This window comes from Heteronotia binoei, chromosome 8 (genome assembly GCF_032191835.1).
Source record: "Heteronotia binoei isolate CCM8104 ecotype False Entrance Well chromosome 8, APGP_CSIRO_Hbin_v1, whole genome shotgun sequence".
Taxonomy (NCBI): Eukaryota; Metazoa; Chordata; class Lepidosauria; order Squamata; family Gekkonidae; genus Heteronotia; species Heteronotia binoei.
This window is the reverse complement of record NC_083230.1, coordinates 90,789,091-90,806,859: the sequence shown is the minus strand read 5'-3', so window position 1 is coordinate 90,806,859 and position 17,769 is coordinate 90,789,091. Positions and strand designations below refer to the sequence as shown.

Genomic DNA, 17,769 nt, shown 5'->3' with positions numbered 1-17,769 from the left:
CCCCACCCCCAATTTCCTGCTGCCTGTGCCCTTCCTCCCCCCCCCCACACACATTGTGTGACATGCCTGCAGCACTCCTCCTGCATAGGGCATCCAGTTATGCTTTTTCCATGGTGTTCACTGATTGAACATGGCTGCAGGAGTCCCCCAGAGGAGGGGGCAGGCAGGTGACCCGGCCACCGGCCTCAGGGTCTTCTCAAGGCAGCAGGGGTGTGCTGGACCGGATACGAGTGCCACATTTCCCTTGCCCAGGTCCAGAGAGGTGCCACCACCACCTCTTCCTTGCTGCTCCATCCAGGTGAAGGAGGGCAGCAGAGAGGCAGGCAGTGGCAAGGGCAAGCCAAGGGCACCCTTGACCGCTTCTGCCATCAGGTGGCACACTGAGAAGGGGAGTACACGGACCACCCTGCTGCCCTTGCTCAGCCCCTTTCCTGCCATTGCCTGCCCACAGCACTCCTGGTAGGCCACCAGGCTGGGCAGGGAGGTGGCAGCAAGAGTGAGCATGGCAATGGGGGGCCCAAGGTGGTGCACTGGGAGAGGGAAAAGGTGTCTGCTGCCCCTGTGTTCAGGTGGTGCCCTAGGCAGCAGCCTACGTGGCTTACTGGGTAGTGCCAGCCCTGTGTAAAGAAGTGGTTTTTGCCATTGCCTGCCTCTGCATAGCAATCCTGAATTCCCTTGGTGGTCTCCCATCCAAATACTAACCAGGACCGCCCCCACAACACACACACTACCCTGCTTAGCTTGTAAGATCTAATTAGAGCAGGCTAGCCTGGGCAATCCAGGTCAGGGCTGTAGACCTCTAGTGCTATGTAAAAAGGCTATGTGATAGGGTACTCCATGACGAGGAGAAAAGGAGGATGATAAAGAGTGTTAAACAAAGTAGTGCAGAAGTATATTTTTATAATCATTCCCAGTAAATATCTCTGAGATAGACAGGAAACTAGGTAATATTGGGCTGTTCCCTTTCAAATTCGGAGTCAAGGAATAACAGGATATACTTTCTGCTTTTCCTGTTGCATAAAGGGTATGCCACTTCCTCTGTTGGAATTGCTCAGTGGGAACTACAGGTGACAAAGAAAATATCATGAATTCCTATGTGAGAACCCATGCTTCATCAGAGGACAAATTATGCAAACATCCCATGAAAGCGAATTATTTTTCTAACATTTTCATTAATATTAGCGGTAAATGATAGTACATCAATTTAAAGTACATAAAGGTGAACATATACAGTGCAGCTATATTTATGAGAAGACACAGATTTTGATTTGGGTGTATCTTTATTTTGCATTGAAGCAGATAGAATCTACACCCAGGATAAATTATATAAATCACTGTGATACATGCTTGTTCGTATAAAGGGGTTAGTTGTAGAGTTTTCACTGGGTGTACAGTAAAATTTATTTATTTATTACTTTAAATTTCTATCCCGCCCTCTCTGCCAGCGGACTCAAGGAAGAGAGGATGTGGACCTCAGTGATTCACTTGGCGCCAAGTTTGTTGACCTCTGAACACCAAATAAAACATTTGTTTTCCAAGGCCTTTTGTTACTTTTCTTGCCATCCCCTTTCCCACCCTGGTTTGTCTCTGATCCGCAACTATACTTGTAATGGCCCCAAGTGACACCGTCCATGCTCTCTATCCATTTTTAGGGTGTTCTAATTGTTCTCTTTATTATGTATTATGATTTATGTCTTTAGTCCTGCTGTGCATTTTATGATTATTATAGTGTTTTTAATTTTTTATATTTTGATAATCTGGGTCCTTCTGCAGAGACTCCAAAATATAAATATGTCAAATGACTAAAGTATTAGGAAGCCAGAAGAAATTAATTGGCTGCAGGTGAGAGGCCTGTGGGCACAGAAAGATGAATAAGATTGACTTTCCGAACATCTGAGTTTGCAGCCTTATATAGACACTGCCCACATGTTTTCAGGCACATAATTTTACAATCATGGGGACTAGCAACTTTTTTTCAAATATAGAATTCTGAGATTGTCATGTATCCGTATCGGTTGTCAGATTCCATGAAACTGCCAACCTGCAGTTTCAAAAAAAAGTTGCATAGTCTTAATTACTTCTTGACACGACATTTGTAAAACTTTCACAGAACTTGTTTAAACTGTGTAAATTGCCCTGTATAGATTCTGGAAACACATTTAAGGGATGTAATCCTCATTTTACAGCATCTGATGGGGAACATAACCTATAATTGGGTTTCTTTATCCAGTTATTAGGTGATTATGTGCTCTGTCTGTCAATAGCGGGAGCCAACCAGCCCTATAACGAGCCACACAATAGAAACTAGGCAATTACAGCAGCTCCAAACCTCTGCAATGGCCTTTGCTGATAATTCCAGCTCTAGCAAGACATTTCTATATAGAAACGCTTGCTGCAGCACATGGAGCTAAAAGCAGTACAGAAGACGCAAAGGCAAAAATGTTAGCCTAAGTAGGGTCTGTAGCCAAAGTCCACATACCAAGTAACATTTCCAGCTCAAATTAACAATGAATGCTGGAAAGTTGGAATTGGTGGCACTAAAATGGGGATTCTTCAGGGCAGGGCCAGCAGCAGCCCATGTAAGGCAAATGTCTTCCACGGTGGTCATCTTCCACCAAAGCTTCCAAGGCCTTGGCAGGTCCAAGTAGTCCACAATAATTAGACCCCTTTTCTTGGCTACGTTGCTTCCCTGAGGAATACTACCCAGATCTCACACTAAGCCGGCAAAAGCACCAATGCTGTTTATATGTTACTGTTAACTTTCCCTATCTCACATATCCCTCACACCTACTGAGAAAAGAGTGAGCCTCAAGCTTTTGTGCTCCGCACACACTCTACTCCTTCTCACCCTATGCTCAGAAGTGAGCACCTGAACTGGGAGATCGTGCAGCTGTTTGAACATGACAAAAGATAACTGGGGAATGACTTCCTGATCTCACTGAACAGGGCAGGGGAATAACATCCTGGCAGCCCTGTCTATCCCACTCCCAGTTAGCTCTGTGACTTGGATGTGGTTGACTTATTTAAGCTGTTGACTTTTAAAAAAAAAATGTTCCTAAAAACTGATTTGTTCAGTCATAACAAAACTGCGAGCTGTTGAATTAGTGTGCTCTTTTCTCTTACTTTTGAACAATCATTATCAGAAAAACCTGTTAATTGTAGTGTTTTTGTTTTGGGTTTTTAAAAATCTTATTGTGGTCTTTCCTCTCAGCTCCAGCAAGTACAGGTCCAGCCATTCATTCAACTCACAAATTAGATTGAGGAGGACTCTCATTCTTCACCCCTAAATTAACCACAATTAACATTGCTGTGCTACTGTCTGAGGGTTTCCTTGGTAATACTGGGCTACTGCAGAGACTCGCATAGCAGTCAGGGCAGCCGCTGGTTTGTCAGAAGATCAGTTGCATTAAATATTTACAACAGGTTGGTCAGCACTGGAAATTGAGTACAAGAACATAGCACAAAACAATCCTTCTGCCATAGGCCGGCATTAGCTTAGCAAAAGATAAACCACACACACACAAAACACACCAACTTGTCTGCTTTATATTTGAAATCCGTCTTTCTGAGAGTAACGTGAGTTTTTGAATCAAAGGGGCAACTTTCAAAACCACAGGCTCCATCGATGGCATAATTGGGTTTCAGATTATCAGCATTTCAGTTGTGGTTAATGTTTGCCTGCCTGTTTCATTTTCCTTAGGAAGGAGGAAAAGCTTTTACATGTTGTGTGATAAAGTTGATTAAAAATTGGAAGTTTAAATAAATGTGATTTATTGCTTTGCTTTTCAGAATTCAAGAGATATAAGTTGGGGGCAAAATATATCTACATAAATAGTTTAAAAAAACCTAAATATATAAAGCAAAAAGTTTTCTGTGGTATTTTAAAGGTTAACATTTGTATTGTGGCATAAACAGTAGATCTATAGCTCATTTTGATCAGACACATGATGAAATGTGTCTCCAGCTGGACAAACTCAAGGAAAATAAATTGGTGAAAAAAAACACTTTGAGTTCATAATGTGTGTGTGTGTGTGTGTGATCTCCATGATTATGATATTGAACTTAAATTTATGATGATTGGCTATACTGCATGGAACGTTCATGAATGTCCAAGCTGTGCAAGGAACAAACCTGTTCACAGCTCAGTTTCTTTACAGGAAAGGAAAGTTAAGAGGGTAGACAATTTCACATCCTGATTTGACCTAACCCACCAGTTCTTTGATAACAGGCATCTAGTTTCCACAGATGCAACAGTCCCCTCCTTCTCTGACAAGTAAATTTAGGGGTGTTTTCAAAAGGACGTGAAATGGTTCAGGCTAAAGTCTGGAAGCTAGTAAAAGCAGAGATGTATGGTGCGTATGAATGTGCTTCCACATGAATATCACCTCTTCAGGAATTTGGAGAAAATGCCATTGAATTGTGGCTGTGATAATCTCAGGCTGGGTAGGGAAATGTTAATTCGCAGCACCTCGAAAACAGTAAAACTGCTTTCTTAGGAGAGCAATGTAGGTATCTTTTCTGGCATCTTCATAAGAATAGTTTGTCTGATTCTAGCTGTATTTGAAGCAGCTCCATAGCAAATTCTAAGTAACAATTCAAAGGTCTTCATTTGAACACAAGTGTGTAACTTTGGACAGAGCAGCAGCTGCTATGTAACAGCATGACCAATTTCCCACTAGCCTCATGCCGCTCTCACTCTCCTCTTCTCTACGGGGCTTCTGTCGGATTTCACACTGTCCGCCCCAGGGCTCTAACTCGCTCCACCTCTTTCACACAGCAAACAAGATCCTCTAAAAACCAGTTTCTGTTTGCTGCACAAAAAAAGGTAAAGCTAGTTGCAGCCCCAGGGCAGATAGTTTGAAATTCGATGGAAGCCCCACAGAGCAGAGGAGCATGAGAGCTGCAATAGGCTAGTGGGAAATCGGTCCATGGCTTGAAGCTGTCTGATTTTTTAAAACATTTTATGGTTTCTCTGTAAATTTAATTTTTAGATAATATAAAAGCTGTGGATTTCACCATTTTTGCAGAAACCCAAAGCCAGGATGGACCTTCAACACTTTGTGGACCTGATTCAGTACATGTTCTGCAAATTCTATAAGATCAGCTGTTTTGATCTAACCTTGGATGTGTTTTATCCTTTAATATATTGGAATACATACATTGACCTTGCTTTTGTTTTGCCTTTTCTTTAGGTGCCACTACTGCAAGTCTTCATGCCATGTGTCATCCCTACGCATACCATATGCCTGTAAACTCTTATTCCAAGAACTTCAATCTATGAACATTATTCCAAGATTAAAACTGGCCAAGTATAATGAGTAAATGATCAAGGACCAGAGAAGACAAATGGGCAACTGGAAACAATTGGAAGGAATTAGTGGCAGTGTACTAACTGACAACCAAGGGAGCAAATCAGCCTCTCATTAATGCTTTTTCAGTGTGTCCCCCTCCCCCTCCCTTGAATGGAAGGCATTGCTCAAGACAGTTCTGGCAGTGGTTGCTGTGCAGACTTGAGCTGTATGCATCCACTCATAGGGCACCAATAGTGTACAACCTCTTGAAGTGCATGGAATCACACAGATCAGCCATGCTCAATGGATTGCTTCCTTTATCTGCAAGGTGCAGATAACCCAGTTAAAGCACATGTGCCTAACTTTTGAGTAGTAATATAGCATTAAAATCAGTGAGCTCTGAAGGAACAGTTTTATAGGATCTTCCAGTGTGTTCAGTTGAAGTGTGATTGCCTAAATGCAGTTGTTTTGCTTGTGGAGCTGGATCCAGAGTAACATTTCTACACGTGCAAGGATTTCTACCCACAGAGTACAGTTTCCTGGCTTCCCCCTTCTTGTAACAGCTCAAAATGCATCTCTACCACCTGTTCCTAAGGATGATGAAATTTTTGCACCTGTGGAAATATTTAGTCTGCACCCAAGCCACAGTCTTTTGTTGGATTTTTAAAAAAGTTTTATTAACAAGGAACAGAAACCAAAACGAATAAAACATTTCAAGTACTTTGCTGCAGCTTCTTTTTTTGATTATCCATCACCACTTTAAGCTATTACTGTGTAGTAATGTTAGAGTCCTAAACATTTTAAAAATCTTCAGATACTCTGATAAAAGTTCATGTCTTGAAATATCTGCTTCTGTTTGTGTGCATAATTTCTGGAGTGAGATATTTCTGGTTCTTTTCAGTGAGAGAGTTTTCTAATATTTGAAAACACTACAGATTGCTTACATGTTGTCCATACATCTTTAGGATATAAGCCTCACCAGTATCTAATCAGATACTGTATAATCAGAGTTGTGTCTATGATGTTGGAAGGAATTAAGGAGCACCTCCCATATGATATACTACAATGTTGGGGAGAGGGAGGTTGCAGTGGCTTGGGCTCATCCTGTAGCCATTAAAATGACCACCAGAGGGAGTGAACCTCACTAGGTAGTGCTTTCTTTTGTGGAGTGAGCTCCAACCTGGCCCAGCAGAAACCAGTTCTGGAGAATTAAGTCAAGGAGAAGAAGAGAAGATATTGGATTTATATCCCGCCCTCCACTCTGAATCTCAAAGCGGCTCACAATCTCCTTTATCTCCCCTCTCCCACAACAGACACCCTGTGAGGTGGGTGGGGCTGAGAGGGCTTTCACAGCAGCTGCCCTTTCAAGGACAACTCCTACGAAAGCTATGGCTGACCCAAGCCCATTCCACCAGCTGAAAGTGGAGGAGTGGGGAATCAAACCCGGTTCTCCCAGATAAGAGTCCACACACTTAACCACTACACCAAACTAGAGGAAAATGGTGATAACGAGGGAAGGGGATCTGGTTCAGTGATAGAGAACATGCTTTCTAAGCAGAAAGTTCCATATTTAATACAGTTAAAGCACCTCAGGAAAGACTTTTTTGTGCCTGAGGAGTCACTGCCTTTCTCCAGCACTTTCCTTGTCTCAGGCCACTCAGGCTGCCATTTCCCCATCACCGGATGGCTTCTTTAGTATAACACTATTTCCAATATCGCTATCTTATATTCTAATAGCCAAGTCAGGATATCTTTGAATATTCAAATCTGGTGACAAGCTATGAACGAACAAAACAGATCTTTCTACAAACCTGAAAAGGGCCTTAGGTTTTCAGGAAATAGTGAAATTAAAAAAAAATACACTGGGCAGTTTAAAAAAATGCAAAAATGATAAAAGGAGTGCTTGCAGCTTTAAGCAAAAAACTCCCTCAGTGACTTGCTAGGTAACCACAGGTTCCTGGCATGGTTCTGTCAGTAAAAGGCAGGAGCAGGGGGCAGGACTCTTTCTACCCCTACTTCGGCCTTTGAGGGAGAAATTGAGATCAGCCCTGGCTAGGGTTGCCGGATCCAGGTTGGAAAATTCTGGGAGATTTTGGGATAGAATTTGAGGAGGGCAGGGTTTAGGGAGGGGAGAGGCCTCACCTGAATATAATGCCATAGAGTCTACCTCCAAATGAGTCATTTTTTCCCCAGGGGGACAGATTTCTGATGCCTGGGATTCAGTTGTATACCCAGAGCTACAAACAGCAGAATATTATTAATAAGAGGCCAGAACAAAACTTTTTTAGAAAAAAGTAATTGTTCTTCCCTTGCAGGTTAGATACTTTATTTCATCCTACCTTGCTAGTTCATCCATTGTTGGGAGTTGTCCACACTGATTCTCGGTAGATCATTCTCACTTCTGCGGATTTTGTTTGAGTATTCCCTCCTTCAACGCAGACCCCACACCATACCCAGTGCTGTCTCAGGTGACAGCATTTGGGAGACTGTAGTGGGCTGCAGCAGCAGAGGGAAAATGGGACTGTTCCATTCTGTGAGCGCTGTTTCACTTTAGAGTCAAGACGACATCTGAAATTTAGTTAAAAATAAGGAAGGAAGAAATATTCAAGTTAGTGTTGAAGTTGTTAAGATTGTGTCTGGAGGATTTTTTTAGTAAATCAAATAGTTTTTTCAGCTAAGATAACATACGTACCCAAATCCATTTATTGTTTAGATGAATTGTAACTTAAATAAAACCTGCCTATCTAGAATGAGTCTTAAATCTAGAAAGAAGCAGTTTGTTACCTCTGTGGATTTTTTCTGGATGCAAATCTGTCAATACTGAGAAAGTGAACAATGGTAACTCAGAAAAGGTCAGTTTCTCAGGTGATAAGCTGTCATGCTGAAGCTACATATCCAAAGCCGGGGGGGGGGGGTGAAAAGGATCCTGATAGTGGGAGATGCAATAATCTGGAATTTAGAAATCTACCTAACAAGACCCCAGAAAGATAACATGAATCAACCCTTTAGCCCAGCTAAATCCACTCTTTACCAGTTAATTATTTCAATTATATGGCTGAACTATTGTTCAACGACTTTTCTCTGATCATAGATGAAGATATAAAAGTCTGAAGAATACTGGATGATTCTGGGATATTAGTACAATGAGCTGTGGTAGGCAAATTTGCCACAAGTGTTTTTTGTTCCCATTCAAACTTCTTTATCACTTTGTCCAGGAGAAGCTATTTACCAGAAATACTATTCAATGTGAAGGTCACTACCTTGTTAGTCCAGCTGAGATGCTGAATACATTTCACACCCCATCCTTGCCAAAACCTTACTTTGCTTCTGGAAGGGATATCTACCTTATAAATTATTCTCAAAAGTGCAGCCCTAAATTCTAAAGCAGACCTTTTACTAGTGCGGATTATTGCATTAGAATAAAGAGATGGTTGGCATTCCTCAGTTTAAGGTACTATAAATCTGAAGGAGTAAGCTTAAGCAACAAAAGTTAGGAGAGGTGAGGCTGATAATAAAAGTTTAATTCGTACTAAATTTGTGAATATTCATGAGAAACTGATGTTTTGGGGGAACATGAAGAACATTCTTCTTCCCCTCCCCAACAAGGGTAGAAGGTCATTTTAAAGCTTGTTTCAAATTTAAATTGCCTAGTATGAGTGTAAGCTTTCTTTTCCATTGGTATTCTTCAAAGAGGGAGGGGGCTACTTCCAGGAGAATGTAAGTTATCTTGTGTGTGGGCAGGACTGGGGAGGAAAACTGCTCAAGAGGAAACACGACAGCAGCCTTCTTGGAACACTGCAAAGCTGGCTAAAATGTATACATAAGTTAAAAAATGATGTTATTCTGGATTTCTGTTCCCACATTGATTTGCAGATGAGTGGGTTAAAAAAAATATTTTATGCCTGCAAAAATTCTGGACCAAGAGTCTGCAAAAAGTCTTGCCCACAACACCCAAATAGCCAAGACAGGAGAGGTTTTGCCCACAGTTTCCACTTAGAGTTGTTAGAAGAAACACATATTAGAGTTGTTAGAAGGAAACACATCAATTCATAGACAAATTGTTGGTGTCTACCCCAGCACAAGTTATAATGCCAAAAATAGTCACATCAAGTATTCTGTCTGCTATAGAAGACACACAGCAAAACAGTGAATAACCAACAGTGTCAAGATACCTTTACTGGCAGGACAAAGCATACTTGTAAGCAGGGCTTTTTTTGTAGAAAAATCCCAGCAGGAACTCATTTTGCATATTAGACCACACCACTGTTTCACACAGGGTTTTTTGGTAGAAAAAGCACACAACAGAGATTCATTTGTATATTAGGCCATACCCCCTTATGCCAAGCCAGCCAGAACCACGTTCCTGTGCATTCCTGCTCAAAAAAACCCTGCTTGTAGGAAGAGTTAGCAAAAAAAAAAAAAAAGTTATTTGTATATGTTGTGTGCACTTCCTAGTATAAACTGGGAAGAGTTCTTTTAAATAACCACAAAATTGAAATATTGATTTTAAAACTCAACCTGAAGAGTCCAGGAAATAATCTTGGGGGGGAAATGTTTTTAAATCTTGTAATAACAAGGAGAGGGGGCATGTCAGAGAGGCTGATGCAAAGGAGTGTATGCCACTCTGAACTCCTAGGAGGAAGGACTACTAAAAACCAAGAGGAAGCCGAGAGGAATATACAGTTTCATCTCAGAAAAGAGGAATCACATCACAGTAGCTTCAATGCTGCCTGACCAAAACCATATTCCACAATCCCAGATGTCTTTCACTCTCATTTGTGGGGCAAGCAAAAGAAATTCCATTCCTGGTGTCAGTAAGGTGTTTAAGAGGCAGAAATTTAATAAACATTACTGGATGCAATGATAATACTTTGATAATCTATTCTGATTTTTGGCTTATCAAACAGCTATTATACAGGAAGAACTTCCTGACAGAGTAGTTCCTCAGTGGAACAGGAAGTGGTGGGCTCTTCTTCTTTGGAGGTTTTTAAACAGTGGCTAGATGGCCATCTCATAGCAAAGCTGATTCTGTGAACATAGGCAGATCACGAGAAGGATGGCAGGAAGGGTTGCATCAGTGCTTAGTTCTTGTGGCCCCTTCTTACATGCATGGGGAAATGCTGTTTGCCACTTTGGGGGCAGGCAGCAATTTTTCTCCAGGACAGTTTTGCTAGGGATTCTGGAGATTTTTTTTTTCTTTTTTTCTTTTGGTCATCTTCTGGGCTTGGAGCAGATGTTACTGGGTGTGTGCAGGGGGGATGTACTTGTGAATGTCCTGCATTGTGCAGGGGTTGGACTAGATGATCCTGGAGGTACCTTCCAACTCTATGATTCTAGGAGAAAGGTGGAAGAGGCTTTTTGAAGCATGACGACATGGATGCAACATTACTTCAGTAATTTCTGAGGAAATTTTTGACAGTTATTAAAGCTTCGTTTTTCTTTTTAAAAACCCATTAGTGTGAAGATTCACCATCTAAACCAGGACTCTGACCCAGCACTACACTTTACACATTTTATGGATATACATACCAAAGGGGCACTTCAGGGGAAAATCAAACACTTTGAAGATGAAAATAAACATTGAAAAACTGAGGGGAAGTTGAAAAACAACATCAAAACATTTTGAAGATGCACAACTCTCAACTTTTGTATGAAATTACATCAATTTTACCTCAGATATGTTTATGTTATTGACGTAATTGAGCCTGTGGTAACAACTGAGGGGAAGGTCCTGAAAGAAAAAAAGCATTGAAAGCAACTTTCCTTATGGCTGGTCTTGTGAAGGGCAAAGTTAATGGCAAGAACAGCCAAAAGGCCACATTTGTCCTGGCACCCCACTGTAAATATAGCTCTTTGTAACAGGATTGTTGTGCCAGCAGCCAATATAGTACAATGGATCTAATTCCTAAGTACTAGAAAAATGCCTGTTTTAAAATTATAAATAAATTTGCTAATTTTCAGATGTATGTGATGTTTTGCTGATATCCATATTAAGAAAAATCTGTGAGGGGAAAATAGCAAAAACTTTCTGATATGCATCATTTAATGTAGGGAGGAACATAACTAAATAAGCAAGTTTATATCTCAGCAACTGCCCCATACAGTACAATGCTTTGAATATCTTGTAAGGTAAGAATATCAAGAGGTAGCACGTACAATTCTGAAATAAATAAGTGAATGAAAATAAAATAATGCTTGATTTTAGGGCTGTTTTCAAGTATGGAAGTCATTAAGAAACATTTTCCTATGCACATTCTGTTCAGCAGCCTTAGAGCTGAAAGATTATTTCTTTGCTTGTATGGCTATTCACATTCTATGAACATCCTGTCCCTTGTTTATCTTTCCAAGGCTTGGTGCACACAAAATGGCTGCTGCCATGTGGATCACTTAAAAGTCCTCCCTCTAGCATCTGTGTATGATGTAGCTTGTAGCACATGAAAACTGATGCCAGGAGATCAAGTGTGAAACTAAGAAGTCACATGATTTCACTGTCTTCATTAATCCATTGTTGAGAAATATGAAATTTCAGGGAAATGACTTCTCCACTGCTCAAGGTATGTGTAAATGGGGGTAGGCTTGCCAGCCTCCAGGTTGGGCCTGGGGATCTCCCACTTTTACAACTGATCTCCAGGGGCAGAGATCAGCTGCCCTGGAGAAAATGCTGCTTGAAGGGCACTTGGTGTAATTAGTCAACTGATCAAAGCCACCAAGTATTACACCATCTTTCAGTTTGCAAAAATATATTATAAGGATTGTGTACAACACATAGCAGACAATACAATAATAATAGAGGCCAGCAGTGCTAGTGCCTTTTAAAGTAACAGAAAACCCCAAGGGGCCAAAAAAACCCATCTCCAAATGAAAAGATATAAGTCCAAACTTGAAAATAGTCCAACTGAAATTCACAAAAATTCACGAGAAGCATTAAGCTTCTCATTTCAGTGTGAACATCAGGCTTAATGCTGTGATTAGAGAATGTAGAACAGGGTTCCTAAATAATTAAGCCATCAAACTGAAGAAAGAATTGAAACGTCATCAAAATCTAGAGACGTCTTTTCAAGAAAGTGGCTGCGTTGAAGCTACACTCCTCAGGAGCACCCACCTTGTGAATTTCAATTGGACTATTTCCAAGTTTGGACTTATATCTTTTCATTTGGAGACGGGGGGTTTTTGGCCCCCTGGGGTTTTCTGTTACTTTAAAAGGCCCTAGTACTGCTGGCCTCTGCTATTATTGTATTGTCTATTGTGTGCTGTACACAATCCTTATATTTTTGCAAACTGAAAGACAGTGTAATACTTGGTGGCTTTGATCAGTTGCCTCGGAGAAAATGGCTCCTTTGAAGGCTGGACTCTATGGCATTGTACCGTGCTGAGGCCCCTCCCCATCCCCAACCTACCCTCTTCCAGATCCACCCCCAAAGTTTCCAGATATTTTATTTATTTATTTTATGATTTATATCCCGCCCTTCCCAGCAAGTGGCTCAGGGCGGCTCACAACATAAAATCTCACATAAATAAGGTTTAAGCATATAAACAGTTAAAATAATGAAAACATTCAAAACATTTAAACCATTTAAAACATTAAGGACAGCAGAAATCTAGTAAAACCACACTTAGTTTCTTGTGCCAGCTAGTTATAGGCCAGCCGGAAGAGGGTTGTCTTACAGGCCCTGCGGAACTGAGCAAGGTCCCGCAGGGCCCTCACCTCTTCCGGCAGCTGGTTCCACCAGGAAGGGGCCATAACAGAAAAGGCCCGGTCCCTGGTAGATTTTAAACGGGCTTCTTTTGGCCCAGGGATAACAAGGAGGTTTTGAGTTCCCGATCTCAGTACTCTCTGGGGAACATGTGGGGAGAGACGGTCCTTCAGGTAGGCAGGTCCTAGGCCATATAGGGCTTTAAAGGTAATAACCAGCACCTTGTACAAGACTCGGTAAGTTATTGGCAGCCAGTGCAGATCCCGGAGCCCCAGCCGGATGTGCTCCCTTCTTGGGAGCTCTAGCAGCAGCCGGGCCGCGGCATTCTGCACTAGCTGCAGCTTTCGAGTTTGGCACAAAGGCAGCCCCATGTAGAGAGCATTGCAGTAGTCCAACCTCGAGGTGACCGTGGCATGGATCACTGTTGCTAGATCGTCGCGCTCCACGAAGGGGGCCAACTGCCTTGCCCGCCTAAGATGAAAAAATGCAGATTTGGCAGTGGCTGCTAGCTGAGCCTCCATCATTAAGGAGGACTCCAATAGTACCCCCAGGCTTTTGACCCTGTTCGCCGCTATCAGCGGTGCACCGTCAAAAGCTGGTAGGGGGATTTCCCTCCCCGGACCCCGACGACCCAAGCAAAGGACCTCTGTCTTCGCTGGATTTAGCCTCAGCCCGCTCAGTCTGAGCCAACATATTTTCCAACACAGTCTGAGCCAACATTTTCCAACACAGACCTGGCAACCCTAATGGGGGTCACATGTTTGGAGTAATTATAAGAGTATACCTGGAATCCCTTCAACACATACTTCCAAATGCAATCAGACTCTCCTTATGTGTGTATATATACAAAAACCTTACAGTTGGAGACTGAACATTATTAGTAATAATTTGTATAGCATTTTTGGACATGCAAACCCCTTTGCAATCCTCATCTGTTACTATCTTCCACAAGTGGTGAAGTCTTTCTGTTTTGTTTGACATTCCCTTAGTAACCGCTCCTTCCTGACTAATGTTTTAATTGCCATTTGATGTCTTTCTATATATTCTAGCTCTGTTTTTAATTGTTTTAATGATGAGTGGTTTTAAATGGTTTTAAAATGTGATTTTATTATATATTTTTAATTTGTTAGCTGCCTTTGAACCCTTGTGAGGGCAGAAAGATAGGATATAAATTTATAAAGTAAAATAAATAAATAAATAAAATATTATACCCAGAATCAAAATTACACCATGTCTGTTCAGCTCCTGGCATTAACAGCCAAACCATATAACAAGATTCCTCCTTCCCTTTTTAGCTTCCTCTCTTTGTTTGTTTTTTGTCTTATAGACTCTTTAGATGTAGGCACTTGTTTATTTTTCCCTCTGAGAGTCATCAAGTACATCACTATATTAATAAAAATAGTTTAATAAAGGTTTTTCAGGGCTTTTGTGTATTTCTAAGGTAAAGGAGTCCTACAGCTTTATGAGCAAGCATCTGTTTTCATGCCCTAACGGTATAGATTTGACACTCAGACATACTTAATGAAGACTACTCTATGACCCTTAGAGAACATGAGGCAATGTAGGACAGAATCTAAGGTCCCAAGCCATTTATGATTGTGGGAGTGTGTCATAATTCCCTGTACCTCATTCTTTCCTTGCCAAGACATGAGACAGTATACCTTAACAGAAGTTTAACTCTATGCCACTGTGCACTGGTTAAGTCTGAGCTGGAAAACCTCTGAGTGCAAATCCCAGCCCACCCATGAACTCCTCAGCCGGCTTTAAGCAATTCACTATTTTTCAGCCTGTATGTAACAGGGAGATAATAATACCACCCAGCTGCAAGGACTTCCAAGATACAATATGAGCACAGCATTATGACAAGCATGCCCACAGTTCCACTTCTTATTTATCTGTCAACCAGGTCTGCTTCATAAATGCAGGACAATGAAGTAGGCAGCATCCTAAGGTAACTAAATGGAATGGTGAAATAGTCTTTAGGTGGTGGAAAGGACTGAGTGAATTGACTGTTTGGCTTGTTTTTTGTTGTAATTTCTGTTCCCTGAGTTATAGTGTCATTTTTGTAGATTTGTTTGTATTGTTGTACAGGTAGGAGCCCCATGGCGCCGAGTGGTAAGCTGCAGTACTGCAGTCCAAACTCTGCTTACAACCTGAGCTAGGAAGTCTGCTCAAGGTTGACTCAGCCTTTCCTCCTTCTGAGGTCAGTAAAGTGAGTACCCAGCTTGCTGGGGGTAAAGTGTAGATGACCGGGGAAGGCAATGGCAAACCACCCCATAAGAAGTCTGCCATGAAAATGTCACGATGTGACATCGCCCCATGGGTCTGTAATGACTTGGTGCTTGCTCAGGGGACTTCCTTTACTGGCTTTATGTATAACATACAGTGTGTCTATACATACAGCATATATTTATTTAAAGTATTTATTTATTTTTATTTATTTATTTGATTTATGAATCACCCATCCCTGCCTCAGCAAGGTTCTGAGCGATGTACAAACAAAAAAGAGACATCAAGCATAAATAAACAATTTAAAACAATTATTTACAGTCTAAAAACAGATGTCCAGTTGCAGACTGCCAGCCACTTAGTGGACGGGGGGAAGAGGGCAGGGCAGACACTGAGAGCCAAAGGGCCAACACCCGAACTCCCATGTCAACAAGGCAGTGGGTCAGCAGATTGTAATCAACCATGTCGAACACTGCAATAAGATCTAATAACAACAGTAGCACCAACCCACCTCAATTCAGCTGTCTGCAGAGATCATCTGCCAAGGTGACCAACACCATCTCTGTCCCATGGCTGGGATGGAAGCTGGACTGGAATGGATGCAATGCCGATATGTCATCCAGGAACCCCTGGAGCTGTTCAGCTACCACTCTCTCAATTACTTACCCAGGAAAGAAAAATTCAACACTGGGCAGTAATTGGCAGGATCTGAAGGATCCAAAGTTGGTTTATTTAAAGAGAAGCACAACCGCAGCCTACTTGAGGCCCTCCAGATAGACCCTGTTTCCAGGGTCAGATTTATAATATCCATCAATTGGCCTTGTAGCCTCTCAATGCCAGCTTTTACCAGCCATGGGAGGATGGGTCAAGGAGGCACATGGTTGGTCTGACATAGGGTGGCCATAATGTCTGAAGGCCAGCCAGGGACACCTTGGGGGGGGGGGAAGGCAGGAGTGCGCGCGCGCGAAGCGCGCGCGCCGCCGGAAACAGGAAGTGACGTCACTTCCGGCGACGTCACTTCCGGCGACGTCATACCACCGCCGGAAACAGGAAGTGACATCACTTCCTGTGACATCATTTCCCCCGCGCCACCTGCCGGAAACGGGAAGTGACATCACTTCCTGTGACATCATTTCCCCCGCGCCACCTGCCGGAAGCAGGAAGTGACATCACTTCCTGTGACATCATTTCCCCCAAATGGCATCATTTCCCCCAAATGCCACTGCCGGAAACAGGAAGTGACTTCACAGCACTTCCTGTGACGTCCCCAAAAATCCCCCAAATATCACCGCCGGAAACAATTTTGTTCTCAAATCCTGTATATACTTCATCAGTATATGGGATAAGGCACTTTCTCAACTGTGCTGCATAATGCAGCCTATTTATTTTGTCCTGTTGGCTCTGTTGGCTCTATCTGCGCCACCTTCATCACTTTCGGGGTGTGGATCCCCCAGTGGGGTGGGCTCCCGACTCCCTCCGCCGGCTGTTTCTGATAGCCCTGCGCCCCCTCTTTCATTTGATATGTGTCCCGTGCGGGTGCCACCCTCCTGCCGGGAGATGCCGCAAAATGAGCCCCCTTGAGGCTTATGGCGGCAGGGCTCGGGGGAAGCAAGCTAGACTGCTGTTCTTTTGAGGGGTTATAGAGTGTTTCGAGCCCCTCCCTGTGGCATTGGTCCCATCGTCGTGGGACCCAGGGGGCCGGCGCAGCAGCCTGCCGAAGCAGCCTGTCACTAATAACACAGGTCGAGATGCGGAAGTGACTGACAGGCTGCTTCAGCGGGCCGCTGCGCCGGCCCCCTGGGTCCCACAACGATGGGACCGATGCCACAGGGAGGGGCTCGAAACACTCTATAACCCCTCAAAAGAACAGCAGTCTAGCTTGCTTCCCCCGAGCCCTGCCGCCATAAGCCTCAAGGGGGCTCATTTTGCGGCATCTCCCGGCAGGAGGGTGGCACCCGCACGGGACACATATCAAATGAAAGAGGGGGCGCAGGGCTATCAGAAACAGCCGGCAGAGGGAGTCGGGAGCCCACCCCACTGGGGGATCCACACCCCAAAAGTGATGAAGGTGGCGCAGATAGAGCCAACAGAGCCAACAGGACAAAATAAATAGGCTGCATTATGCAGCACAGTTGAGAAAGTGCCTTATCCCATATACTGATGAAGTAAATACAGGATCTGAGAACAAAATTGCACCAGAAGACACAAACACAAAGCTCCCTTACACTGAATCAGTGCTTGGGTCCACCAAAGTCAGTATTGTCCACTCCAGTCACAAACACAAAGCTCCCTTACACTGAATCAGTGCTTGGGTCCACCAAAGTCAGTATTGTCACATAAGAACATAAGAGAAGCCCTGTTGGATCAGGCCAGTGGCCCATCCAGTCCAACACTCTGCGTCACATAAGAACATAAGAGAAGCCCTGTTGGATCAGGCCAGTGGCCCATCCAGTCCAACACTCTGCGTCACATAAGAACATAACAGAAGCCCTGTTGGATCAGGCCAGTGGCCCATCCAGTCCAACACTCTGCGTCACATAAGAACATAAGAGAAG

At 42.9% G+C, this 17,769-nt stretch overlaps 1 protein-coding gene across 1 annotated transcript in view; it reads left to right on the top strand.

Moving 5' to 3' along the window:
- The window catches only part of POLR3B (RNA polymerase III subunit B), a 92,790-nt gene extending 86,779 nt beyond the window's left edge, over positions 1-6,011 (top strand). The window contains exon 28 of the mRNA XM_060245573.1: positions 5,193-6,011. Coding sequence (XP_060101556.1) covers positions 5,193-5,322 — 130 coding nt within the window. The 3' untranslated portion in view covers positions 5,323-6,011. The remainder of the gene's footprint in view (positions 1-5,192) is intronic.
- Positions 6,012-17,769: the final 11,758 nt, after the last annotated feature.